We start from the raw sequence: 12,040 nt of genomic DNA, 5'->3' as shown, positions 1-12,040 counted from the left end.
AGGTGGTTTAGAACCTGTCCGTGGGGTCTTTGACATTCCCACTTCCTAAAGGGGAGCCTAACCCCAACCCCCACCCCAGGGTGGGCTGTTCTTCGTGACTCATTTCTGCTTCCACAGCTAGTTCGTGCAGCTGCCCCAGGGACCAGCTGCCAAGTTGTGAGGCTGCTCAGGCAGGCCGGTGGACAGTCTCAGTGAGGTGAGGTGGCCTCCCGCCAGCACCCATGTGAGCCAGCCAACCTGGAAGTGGGTGCTCCTGCTGCAGGCAGCCTCCAGACAGCCAGGGCCTCCACCCTTGTCCTGACTGCAGCCTCCTGAGAGGCCCCACACCAGAATGACCTGGCTCCTGAATTCCTGACTTGACAAGAGACTGAGGGGATGTTTCTTGTCCTCTGCTACTGCTTGGACTCATTTGTTTCACAGCAATAGGTACTAAGTACAGCTCTAACTCCTCCCCAGAATGAATCCCACCTATGCTTCTCTGTTAAGAAGTGTGATCGCTCAGGGAACTCAAACTTGGGCTCATCCCACCTAGAGGGGTGCGATGTGGTGGGAGGTGGGAGGGAGGTTCAAGAGGGAGGGGATATATGCATACCTATAGCTGATTCATGTTGATGTGTGACAGAAACCAACATAATACTGTAAAGCAATTATCCTCCAATTAAAAATTTTAAAAGTATGATCGTTCTTCTGGGAAGGCTTCCCCATCATATCCTCATGTCAGAGGTTCCATGTGGTGACTGCCTCTCAATGCCTTACCAGAGCCCCCGAAGGGGTAAGAAACCCTGACCTGTGATCAGCTGCTTCTCTGAGAATTCCAGGGCCGTGTGCTTCTGTGTGGCAAGCATGTGCCTGTGAACTCAGATGACAGGCACGCACAACTCACGCCTCCTAAAAGTATTTTCAACATATTTCTTTCTGCTCCTGCAGATTTCTGATGTCTCCACTTTACTGGAGGCTGTGTGTCCTGGATTCCGACTTCCCCTACCTCTCCCTGGGCAGGGGATGGAGGGGAAATGGTGAGAGCTCCGTGGAGCCTGGGGAAGTAGCAGGACTGCCCCAGGAGAGGGCGGTGGGTGAGGGGAGAGGTGAATGGGTTTCTCTGGGTCCTGGGGAACAGGCATCTCTCCAGAATCTGTGTATTTGGTCCAGTGTGGACATCTACCAAACATGCCATCCCCTCAGAATTCTGAGGGGTCCCTGCCAGGCACCCCATGTGGCAGTTCAGGTCACGGAGTACACTCATGTCCACCAGTGTGAGTTAGGATATCAACTTGGTCCCTTTGTGTCACTCCAGGTCCCCACGTGAGGGCCAGATATGTGTCTGTGAACCATAAGTTGCCCAGCAGGGCCCACAGAGCCACGGGGCACACCCTGGGATTCCAGGACCACCCTCCCAGCCTGAGCAAGACCCACAGCCATGGTGAGAAGGCAACTCCGATCCCACGGTGGCAACCTAAGAGCCTGGCCCGCAGGAAGACTCAGCCCTGGGGGAGCCAGGGCAGCCTCCTCCCTCCGCCTCCACCAACTCCTGGGTCTCCAGAGGTGAAAGTTGGCGTGTGTACTGTTTCTGTGCTTCTTTCTTAAAATCGCCATTGTCACAAGAACGACTCACAGTTGTGATAATACCCAAGGTTGGGGTTTCCAGCAGGAGAGAGCTGGCTTTCTCACTGATGCACAGGCCGCGAGCAACCCCACAGCTGCAGGACACACTGGGACAGTGCAACCATTTCTTAAACACACAGATTTTTTTTTAATTATTCATTTTTAAGTTCACTTTCACTACGTGGATGAGATGGGTGTGTATGACATTAGGGCTTCTGCTACGAGAGAGCTGCGTGGCTCAGAAAAATCCCACCCTTAGTCCTCTTTCCGCTCCCCTTTCTGAGTCCACAGAAGCTGCCTGTGGGCACCGATGGGTCCCAACCTGACAGGTTCCAATCCTGCTTGTCACTCCCTCCAGGGCTGACTTGGTGGGGACAGAGGGGTGAGCACAGGTCCCAACTTTCCCCAAGCCCACTGCAGGGGTCACTACCTGCCTGTGCTCTCTGGCTTGGCTCTGGGAGGCCACCAGCAGTGACACTGTGGGTTTCTGTGGAATGAAAGCCAGGGGCACCGAGGGCTGCCATCTGGCCTCTGTGGCACTGGCTCTGGGTCCTTCCTGCGAGAAACTCCTCACACTTTCCACCAAGTAGTTAGCCAGCAGGGACTTGGCCCTCAAGCATCCAACCGTGGGGCTGGGGCTGCATGGAGAAGGGGAGGCTGCTGCCATGTCCTCAAAGGCCAGCACCGGCAGGTCTGGACCAGGCTGAGGGAGGGGAAGGAACCCAGCCAAGGAGGGTCTTGGCAGGAGAGGCCTAGAGTCAGGCCTCCAATCTGCAGGCTAGCCAGAGGGGGCCACCAGCCAGAAATGGAAGGATGGGGCAGGTGGGGAGGCAGCTTGAGGAACCCTGACCCTTGCCCTCCAACATCTGAACCTTCAGACACTGGTCCTCTATCTCCTAATATCTACTTAGGGCTCCCAGAGGGGCACTTGGGGCTGCCAGCCTTCCCGACCTGGCCACCTGAAAGCCTTGTGGCTGGAAACCGATAGGGGCATCTTTTAAACAAAGAAGAGGGCACACAGGAGGGAGCTAGGACTCTAAAGGGCTCTACAGACAGGTCCTCAAAGGGTGCAAAGCCTGGAGAAGGAGAGGAGGGACAGTGGGAGGCCGGCTGTCCCCACAGAAATGCCGTGCCAGAGAGAAGAAGGCCCTTCTGGGAGAAGGGGCCGGCAGGGGTGGCCATGCTACCCACAGCCCTCTAGACCACAGCAGTTTGCTCACGGTCCCAGTGGAGCCGGCCCACTCCCCTAAAGACTCAGGCCAAACCACACCCCGTGACTTCTCCAGCCAAGTGCAATGAATGAAGGTTCCCAGGACAGCCAAGGGTGCCAACCTCAGGCCAAGGTGTCTCTGAGGACCCTTGTGCCACCACATTACAGCACACTGCAGCTCCTACCCACCAGTTCCAGAAAGCACCGCCGCACACACAGCTCCCAAGGCTGGCCTGTGACTGGATACCCGGTCCCCACTGCCCAGAGTCCTCCTCCATTCAAGTCTTTCTTCTTCTGCCCCCTCCCACGTGCCCAGCCCCTCTTCCAGGGGAGGACGTGCAGGTGATGGTGCCTCTGCCTGCGGGCGGAGCTGGCTCAGAGGACGTGCCCTAAGTGACAAGGTGCTCATAAGGACCCGAGTGTTCCTGCCACCATCGCTGGATTTATTGAGGTCGCCACCACGTCTGCTAAGAGGGTTACCAAGAGGGGACCCAGCCACCGCCCAGCTTGGGCCTGAAATGAGGGACCGTGTGCCACGCCCTGGGGCTCCTCCAGAGAGAGCCTGTGGTCAAAGCCTTGCCACAAGGACCAGACAGCTCAGAGCGCGGAAAGAGAAGCTGAAGCTGGGAGGGCAGGAGGGGAGGGAGGAACGGGAGCAAAAGTTGCATCTAGACAAAGTCGAACAAAACAAAACCGAAACCCAGATGTGTTCCTGTCTCATCTCGGGATCCAGGCGTCGCGGAGTCCAGAAGGCCCCTTAGCCGGACATTTCCTCGCGTTGCTCCTTGTTCCTGCGCACCTCGGCCGCGTGCAGCTCCTGCCAGGACAGGCGGGGTGGGCGGGGCTCTGCAGCCGGGAGGGACGGGGTCCTGCCCCTCCCAGTCCTCCTGGGCTCTGCGTGTCCTGCCCTCACCCCAGCTCCCGGCTTGGGGACCCTAGGGTCCTTTCCTCCCTAGACTAGTTTGGTCCGAGGTGCTGCAGATGCGACCAATGAGGACACGCTTAGCGACCAGGAGCAACAGAGGACAGGGAGAGGCCTGAGACACCAACCTAAAGTGTGGCTTGAGGGTGGGGGCTGGCCCTCAGTGAGTCTGGGGTTGTGTCCAGACCAGAGCGTTATGGCTAAAGGGATTTCCCAGGTGTGCCGGCGGCGGGGCTCCCTGGCACTAACCCAGTCCCACTCGCAGGGAGGGGGCTCCGGCCTGGGCAGGGGTTCCTCTCACCCTAGCCGGCCCCAGCAGGACAGGGAATCATGGGGAGATCGGACTGTGGGAGTGCTGGTGGTGCAGTGGGCTGGCACCGCCAAAGGAAGGAGCACCTGGGGACCTCCTGCTTCGGGCCCCGCCCCCTGCCCGGATCCACCCGCCTTTCGCCCCGCCCCCTGCTCGGGCCCCACCCACTGCTCGGGCCAGGCCCGGGCGCGCACCTTCTCGCGCAGCCGTTCACGCAGTGCCGCCAGGTGCGCCTCGCGGATCTCCTTGCTGAGCTCCATCTTGTAGTTGAGCTTCTCCTCGGCCAGACGGCTGAAGTTGTTGTTCTCCTCCAGCGCCTTGTGCAGCACCTCGCGTTCGTGCTCGCGCCGCTCCGCCAGCTGCTTCAGCACCTGCGCCTCCTGTGTCTGCGCGGCGGAGGGTTGGGTGGGGGGTGCCGGGCGGGCGAGCGTGAGGGGCGGCCGGGTCCACCCTTCCAGGGTCCACTGCACCACCACCCCGCCGCGCTGCTGTCAGGGACCCGCTGCCCAGCCCGAGCCCACCGGACTCGTCCTCGGTGAGAGCTCAGGCCTACACTGTCCTGCCGTCGGCTAGGGTGATCATCTCATCCCCAGACAAGCCCTTCCTGTCCACCCTTGGCCTCAGAGCTGCCCCTTCCCCGCTGGACGCCGGGAGCCCCCTCTCCATCCCACTCCAAAGTCCGGGCTGCCCTAAGGAATACTGGAGGAGCGGAAGAAGCTCTAAGTTTGTGGGCTGTTACTGAGCTTCACCCACCCGCCACCCCACCCCGTCTCTTCTTCAAAGGTCTGCCAGCTGAGCACAAAGTAGGTGCTTAATACACACCAGGTTCTGAACTCCCTGAGGGGCTGGGGGCGGTGGAGGGGCCCTCAGGGCCGCTGGGGAAGGGAAGAGTCAGAAGGAGGAGGGTGGCGCTGCTGGCAGTCCCAGGGGGAGACCCAAGAGCCCCAGAGGTAATAGCCTCCCTCAGCCTCCTTCAGAAGGCTGCAGGGCTCCACTCAGGAGCCAGTCACTACTGGGTAACCCTGAGAAGCCTGGGCTCCCAAGTCTCACTGGCCCTGCTGTAAGGGGGTGGATAGAGCTGCTACCCCTGCCCAGCGGGCTTGGGCATCAGGACAGCACCTCTGAGAGCATAGGGTTTTCTGTGTGTGTTTCAGTCTTGAGAGAGTCTGGTGTGAGAAGGGGAGGAGGGGCCCGCTTCTACCAGGGGCACCCTGAGCTCCCCTGCTCAGGAGGGTGCCCACCCAGCCTCCTCTCCCAGAGCCCCACCTGGGGCTACCTCCTGATCTTCCCATCTGGCCAGTATGGCCGAGGGCACCCCTCCCAACAATGTTGGGTTCTTGTCTCCTTCAGTGGCTGCGACCCAGCAATCCTTCCTCCCTCCCCCGTCTCATTCTGATGGTTCAGAGGGTAGTCCAGGGATGTGAGACTCTCTCTGCTACAGGCCTGCAGCCCAGCAGATGCTTGGAGAACCCTGCACCTTGGGGACTCGGTCTGTGGCTACAAGTCCTCCTGACCATCTTCATCAGGACACAGAGGGGTGGCTCCTGACCTTCCTCCGCTCCTCAGCTGCCTCCAGCCGCTTCTGCAGCTCTTCCAGGGAGGTGTCCTTCCTCTTGGGGGGGGAGGAGAGCACGGGACTCTCCGGGGACAGGTCGGAAGGGGACTTGAGGATGACCTCAAAGCTCTGGCCGGAGGCCCTCTTGTCCAGCTGTTTCACCTCCATGTCTGCAGGGCAAGAGCAGGTGGGGGCTTCAGGAGGGCTGGGTGAGGAGGGGGGAGGCTGAGTACACATCCAAGTCAAGGGCTGAGAGAAGGGGTGAAGCTTCTCACATGGGACTCCAGGACTGGACCCCCAGAACCAGCCCCTCCCCCAGGGACCCTTCGCCAGAAGCCAGTCAACCAGAAGGGTTCACAGACGCCATGGGAGGGGGGCAGTGAAGTCGGGTGGCAGCAGACAGTGGCAGGTCAGGGGCCAGGCACTCACCCCCATACTGGTAGACGGTGTTGGGGTGCGGCTGTGAGTAGAAGCAGGAGCAGATGAGCGACAGCACTGACAGCTCCTTCATCTTCTCCTTGTATGCTGTGGGCGTGAGGCCAAGCTGAGCGGGCGCCAGCCCATCGCTCCTCTGGCCCCACCACCCTGGCAGCCCAGGCCTCCCCCCGCCCTGCCCCCATCACTCCCTTAAGGTGCCTCTCTGGGAACCCATGGATCATGATCTTTGGGTCCCACATCTCTGACTGCGCATCCCTTCCTCCCTCCTGGATGTTAGTTGTCTTTGCCTGGGCACGCCTCCCCATGGGTGCCCTGCATTGTTCTGTCTCTGAGTCCCTGCACCTCAACCCCCGTGTCTCTGTCTCCCTCTTCCTCCTTTTCTCTTTCTTGGCATTTCTGTCTGTCTCCCCTGCCTCGTCTATCTGTGTCTCTGCTTCCTTCTGTCTTTCTGGCTCTCCATCTGTCCCCACCTCTCGCTGTATCTTTGCATCTCGCCGATTCTTTGTCACTGTGTATCTTCCTGACTCTCACCTCTCTCTGCCCCTCCCTGGACTTCCTCCTTCCTCTCCTTCCCCTCTCAAGAATACTTGCCCAGTCGGTAGAGAGGTTGACCACCACACTCATGACTGGGCCAGCACAGATGTAGAGCTTCCGCAGGCAGCATTTTCTTGGTCTATGCACTTAGGTGAAGCCCTAAGACCCTCTTGTCCCCGCACCTGCCCTGTAGTTCTGCCACCCTGGGATGAAACCTGGTTCTCACTAGACACACACCGGTGCCTCTCAAAACCCAGAGTGAAGGGAGCTGTCCATTCAGCACCACGCCCCTCCCTCTACCCTTGCAAGGGTGAGTGCCCCCAGCCAATGCCCACAGTACCCAACCAGAAAAGGAGGTAAGCCTGCTGAAGCCCTGGGCCCTGTCAGGGAAGGGGAGATGCCCACTTTCAGAGTGAAAATAACTGGGTTGTTCGTGGTCTGTTCACACAAACCAGGCCCCAAAGTAGACACATGGGTGTGATGCCTCACTCACTGGTTCTCAACAATCCTTTAAGCCATACTGTCACCCCGCCCCCACTTAACCAAGAGTGAGCCCAGATAGCTAAGATGATTTGTTCAGAGCTCCTCCATGTCAACCCAGGTAGTCTGTGTTCTTTCCACCCCCACAGTAGGTCCCAAAGACTAGGGGCCTCAGACCCCCAGGCCTTCCTCCCTAGCTGGAGAAACTATTAGGGGTCTCCAGAGAGACACTCCAAGGAGAAGGACTCTGGCTCTCAAGAAAGAGCATGCATTGTTACCCACAGCATCCTTCCATGCGGCAGACAGTTTGGACAGAAAACTTTCTGATCAAATTTCATACAAGATAGTGTTTTAAAATTGAATTAACATGAAATTGGGGAAAGCGCTGGCATAGAAATAGGACTCAGGACAGAAGTGACCAGCCCCTGTCTCAGGGAATAGTATGCTGTGAGCAGGGTTTTCCACCAGCCAGTGCATAGAATGATGGCATTGGATCGAAACATCCTGATGACCCAGACTCTTCTGGAGAGAGCCCAAGGAGCCTTGAAAGGAGAATAAAGGAATCCTGGGCAAGCAGCAAGGAGGGCCTTTGGGGTCTCAGAGGGGAAACAGGGCTGAGACATGTGACTTGGTCATTGGCTCAGGAGGCTGAGAAGGAGGGCCAGGTAGAGGCAGGCCTCAAAGGGGATTTTGGCCTGACTTATCAATTTTGCTTTTTCAGAAGCAGAATCTAGTTGTGTATTACTTATGTCATTAAAAGGTAACTTTAGGACTTCCCTGGTGGTACAGTGAATAAGAATCTGCCTGCCAGTGCGGGGGATGCTGGTTTGATCCCTGGTCTGGGATGAGTCCACACACCTCAGAGCAACTAAGCCTGTGCACCTTGAGCCTGTGCTCTGCAACAAGAGAAGCCACCAGTCTGTGCACTGCAGCTAGAGAGTAGCCCCCACCTGCTGCAAATAGAGAAAGCCTGCACGCAGCAACAGAGATCCAGAAAGTCATAAATAAATAAAAAGTTGAAAAGTAGCAGCCCAGTGGGAGGGGCGCTCCCCAGGAAAGGACTTGTGTGTCTGGCTGCTGGTCAGAGGGGACTGCATGGCAGTCGGGAATGGGTAAATTTGGAGAGAATACCTGCAGGGGGAAGCCTGCACCCAGGCTGGAGATCAGGACTGAGACTAGTCATGTGCAAGATGGGAGAGGCTTCAAGTTCCTCTCATTACAGAGGGGAGAGTGGATGGAGGCTCAGGCCTCTCCACAGATGTAGCTCCAACCAGGAAACCCCTGCAGCAGGAACACTCTTCCTTTTCTGTCTTCACAAGATCCTCTCTTCCTTCCCTATCATTGACTTCAGAAAGTCATTAAAAAGCAATCTCTACTATGAACTGGATTACTTTCAGCCACCCACCCCCCCTCATACTAAATGTTAAACATGCAAAAATGCATATTGGCCTTTTGGATGACGATATCCCAGACAAGCAAGAGTTAGAAGGCACTGGGTCAGCATATAGCAGCAGCGTGATAACAGTAATAGTTGTCCAAGGGGCCCGGGGTGGGCCCCTCCCAACTGACTCTCAAGACCAGCCACCCCAGGCAGACACCCTCATCAGCCTCATTTCTACAGAGGTGAAGAAGGCTCAGAGAGGGCAAGTGGCCCTCCCAGAGTCACACAGCATGCCAAGATGGGAGCCTGTCAGGAGCCCAGGCCTCTGAACTTTCCTGTTGGGAGCCTCATGGGGGATGGGAAGGTCTCCCAGAACTATGAGGGAAGTGAGCCCATCACAGCTTCTCACTCACCCCTAGAAGGGCCTTGGAGGCTGCTGCTTGCTGCCTCTTGACAGATGGAGCTTGTTGCCACTCAGACTGTCCCTCTCTTGCTAGTCAGAGTCGGGAGCCCAACATGGCAGGTTGTATCCAGTCTGTCCCTCTCTCACTAGTCAGAGTTGGGAGCCCAACATGGCAGGAATTGCCAGCAGCATTCACCTTTTTCTGGGAAATGTGGCTACAACAGTCACACTGGCTGGCATGGACTGGGCACTCACCTCTTGGCAGGCCCAAGCCCAAGCACTGTTTCCCAAAATAGCTCATTCAACCTTCAGAACAAGCCTAGGGGAGGTGCTGGCACTATCACTGCCAGCCAGATGGGGAAATTGAGCCTCTGAGAGGCTAGGTAGCAGGTGCAAAGCCTCATAGCTTGCCAGAGTTGCATAAGGGGATGAATATGAACACGTCTGCAAAAGTGCCTGAAGAGCTGAGCACTAGGGAAGGACACCAAGAGGTGGTGTCCTCAGAGTGCAGCCCCCAGGAAGCGCAGGCCAGGGTGAAGGTGACCCTGCAAGGCCACTGAGGCATGGAAGCCTGCTCCAGTCACAGATATGTTTTCAGGACTCCATAGCTGGTTCACTTTGGCCACAGTTATTGGCAGTGTCACACAGTCACTTCTGGGCCAGACCTCCCTCCTACCAAACTTTGCTGGGAGAAGCTGTGGTGAGCACAGGCACCTGTACACATCGCCTATACTCTACAGAGGGCAGCACTGATGACAGAACAGGAAAGGCCCGGCCCCTTGTGATGTCAGCCAGGGCACTTCTCCAGTGGGCACTGCACCACATCTTTGAAGCGATGGCTAAGCTGGACAAAACTGACCAATTGCACCCATGGTCTCCTTCTGGACACCAGTGGTAACTCGGACACCCAGAAAAATCCTGGGAAGAAGTATGGGTGAGCAGTGCCCCAAAGACTGGCCAAGAAGAGGGTGTGGTGCCATAGGGTCTGAGGCTGGAGGGTCTGGACCCAGCCCTGATGGCGATCGAGGGTAAGTCTTCCTCTTCATCCCTCCCTCACCTAACCTCACTCTGCTCAAGTCCGAAAGATGAGAAGGAGGCCTGTTGAGCAGTGTTTTTGCCAACAGGGTGAAAAGCTGATAATTGCTCCCCAGGAGTGGCTGCCCATGTCCCCCAGCTCAGCACAGGTGGTGAGTGAGGCCACTCAGCTCCACCCCAGGGTGGGACTGGAGCAGCACTGGCCACCTTCATTTGCCCAGTGTCATTGGGGATGACAGGGAGAGGGCAGGGGGTGGATGAAGTCCAGATGGACAAGGCCCCCGCCAAGGAGGTTGGGGAGGGGTGTAGTCAATGACGCCGGTGGTCCCCTCCCACGCTCCTGCAGAAGTCACCGGGGGCCGGAACCCTCCGCCCTGAGGGGCGGGGTCAGCGCGTTGCACACGTGGGTGGGCGGAGCTCTGGCGCTTCCGGCCTAAGTGGTCGCTCCCGAGAGTCTAGTTAGCTGGGGAGGGGGGATTGCAGAGACTGGTCGCCAGGGGAGAGGGAAGAATGGGCAGAGTGACCGGGTGGAAGTGGTAGGCCGCCCACCCAACCATCTCCGGCACCGCGTGCAAAGATGAAGCTGGTTTTGGGGAGACTAGACTGGGCAGAGCGTTTCTAGGGAAAGCGACCCTCGCGTCCTTGCGCCGGGGGTTGCCGGGCAGCACCCTAGCGTCCAGTATTTGCCACGCGTTTCCCGCCTTGTCCGGTGCCCGCTCCTCCGCGAGATCCTCGGGCCTGCTGGGGGCGGGGGAGGAGGGGGGTCGTTGCCCTTGAGGGCGGTGGGTCTGCAGCTGGGGAGGCGGGGCGGCAGGGGAGGGAAGGAGGGGCAGACGCCCATCCTCACCGGAACCCGCAGAGTAAAGGGCGGTGGCTTTTTCAAACGGGTCGGGTGGCACCTTGTCACAGAGGGTGGTCCCGAACCCGCAGAGGCGAGGGGAGGGGGCAGCGAGGCGAAGTGCGGGCGCGGCGTTGCTCAGGTTTCCTTCCCCCATCTTCTCGCAGCGCCCCCTCCCGTCCCCCGGCCGCTCCTTTGGCGCAGGGAGGGTCCAGGCCCCGCCGGCCCCGGGCTGGGACTCCCGCAAAGGGTCCTGTGCTCCTCCCTCCGACCCCCGTGAAGGCGTAGTTCCACCAGGGTCTGCGGTCGCCGGACGCCTCCCAGGACCATGCCTACACCCCTCGAGCGCGCCCACCCAGATTCTCGGAGCCACCCCGTGGCACGGCAGTAGAGCCCGGCCTGGCACAGCGGCGCACGAAGGGGCAACGGCACCCCCAGGCCGACGCCCCCACCCCGATCGTGGTCCCTACCCAGCGGCCCAAGCCCGCTAGGCTGGCGCGGCAATCCCTGCCCTACGGGCATCGGGTCTCCCCATCCCCTGGCCCCCAACCCTGTCTCCTGCGGGTTCCACCCGGAGGTTGCCCGCGCCCTTTCAAGGCGCAGGGTCCAAGACGGGAAAACACTCCACATCCTGCCCAGCAGTAGGCGAGGCCAGACAATAGTCTGTGCTCAGACCCGCTGCCCAAGGACGCTGGAGGCCCGGGTGCCTACCGGAGATGGTGCTGGCCATGGTGCTGGCGGCGGCGGGGTTGCGAGAGGCGGGAGAGGCGCGGGCGGCGGCTGGAGCTGCAGTCGGCGAATGCTGCAGTGTCGGGGAGGGGAGGGAGCTAGGGAGGGCGGGAGGCGGGAGCGCAGGGGAGAGGGAGGGAGAGAGAAAGAGAAAGAGGGAGAGAGAGAGAGAAAGCGCCTGGCTGTGGCTTGGGCTGCAGCCGTCGGAGGGAGGGGGTGATGGGAGGGGAAGATGGGAGGGGCTGAGATCTGCCTGGGACACAGAGCCCTGCGCTGCAGCCAGAGGCCCATCCTCCCACCGCTCACTGCTAGGACTCGCTGCCCCCAACTTGGCTTTGTACACTCTCAGGGGGCCGGTGGAAACAGCACCCAATTCCCCAGGGGCTGTGCAGGAGTCAGGGTGGAGTTGGAGAGCTCTTCTGAGGCCAGTGAAGGCTGGGAGGTGCCTTTTTTGTGCCCAGGCTTGTGCTGAGGGAAAGCAAATCATGGATGGTGTGGGTGGGGGCTGGTCCGGAAGGCCTCCGGGGGCCTTATAGAGGATGAGCAACTTGAGGCAGAGAAGAGGGTAAATCATCGTGCAAAGGCCTAGAACAAAGCTTTGGA

General features: G+C 59.1%; 1 protein-coding gene across 1 annotated transcript; it reads right to left on the bottom strand.

Annotated features, from left to right (window-relative positions):
• Window positions 1-1,726: 1,726 nt before the first annotated feature.
• Window positions 1,727-11,644, bottom strand: STMN3 (stathmin 3). The gene is made up of 5 exons (XM_043479351.1): window positions 11,420-11,644; window positions 6,029-6,124; window positions 5,594-5,769; window positions 4,239-4,430; window positions 1,727-3,629 (listed from the first exon to the last, which is right to left on the bottom strand). Exons 1-5 carry the CDS (start codon window positions 11,436-11,438, stop codon window positions 3,570-3,572), a joined length of 543 nt encoding a protein of 180 aa, XP_043335286.1. The 5' UTR covers window positions 11,439-11,644; the 3' UTR covers window positions 1,727-3,569.
• Between the last annotated feature and the right edge of the window lie 396 nt (window positions 11,645-12,040).

The sequence above is a fragment of the Cervus canadensis genome, chromosome 10 (assembly GCF_019320065.1).
Source record: "Cervus canadensis isolate Bull #8, Minnesota chromosome 10, ASM1932006v1, whole genome shotgun sequence".
NCBI lineage: Eukaryota > Metazoa > Chordata > Mammalia > Artiodactyla > Cervidae > Cervus > Cervus canadensis.
The sequence above is the reverse complement of the archived record's forward strand: the minus strand, read 5'-3'. Positions and strand labels throughout refer to the sequence as shown.

What these genes read in the sequence shown, in the direction of transcription:
- STMN3 (XM_043479351.1), bottom strand. An exon ending in CACCGTCTACCAGTATGGGG is followed by an intron (nt 5,770 to 6,028) that starts GTGAGTGCCTGG and finishes CTTGCCCTGCAG; the next exon opens with ACATGGAGGTGAAACAGCTG. An exon ending in GTGAACGGCTGCGCGAGAAG is followed by an intron (nt 3,630 to 4,238) that starts GTGCGCGCCCGG and finishes CTGTCCTGGCAG; the next exon opens with GAGCTGCACGCGGCCGAGGT.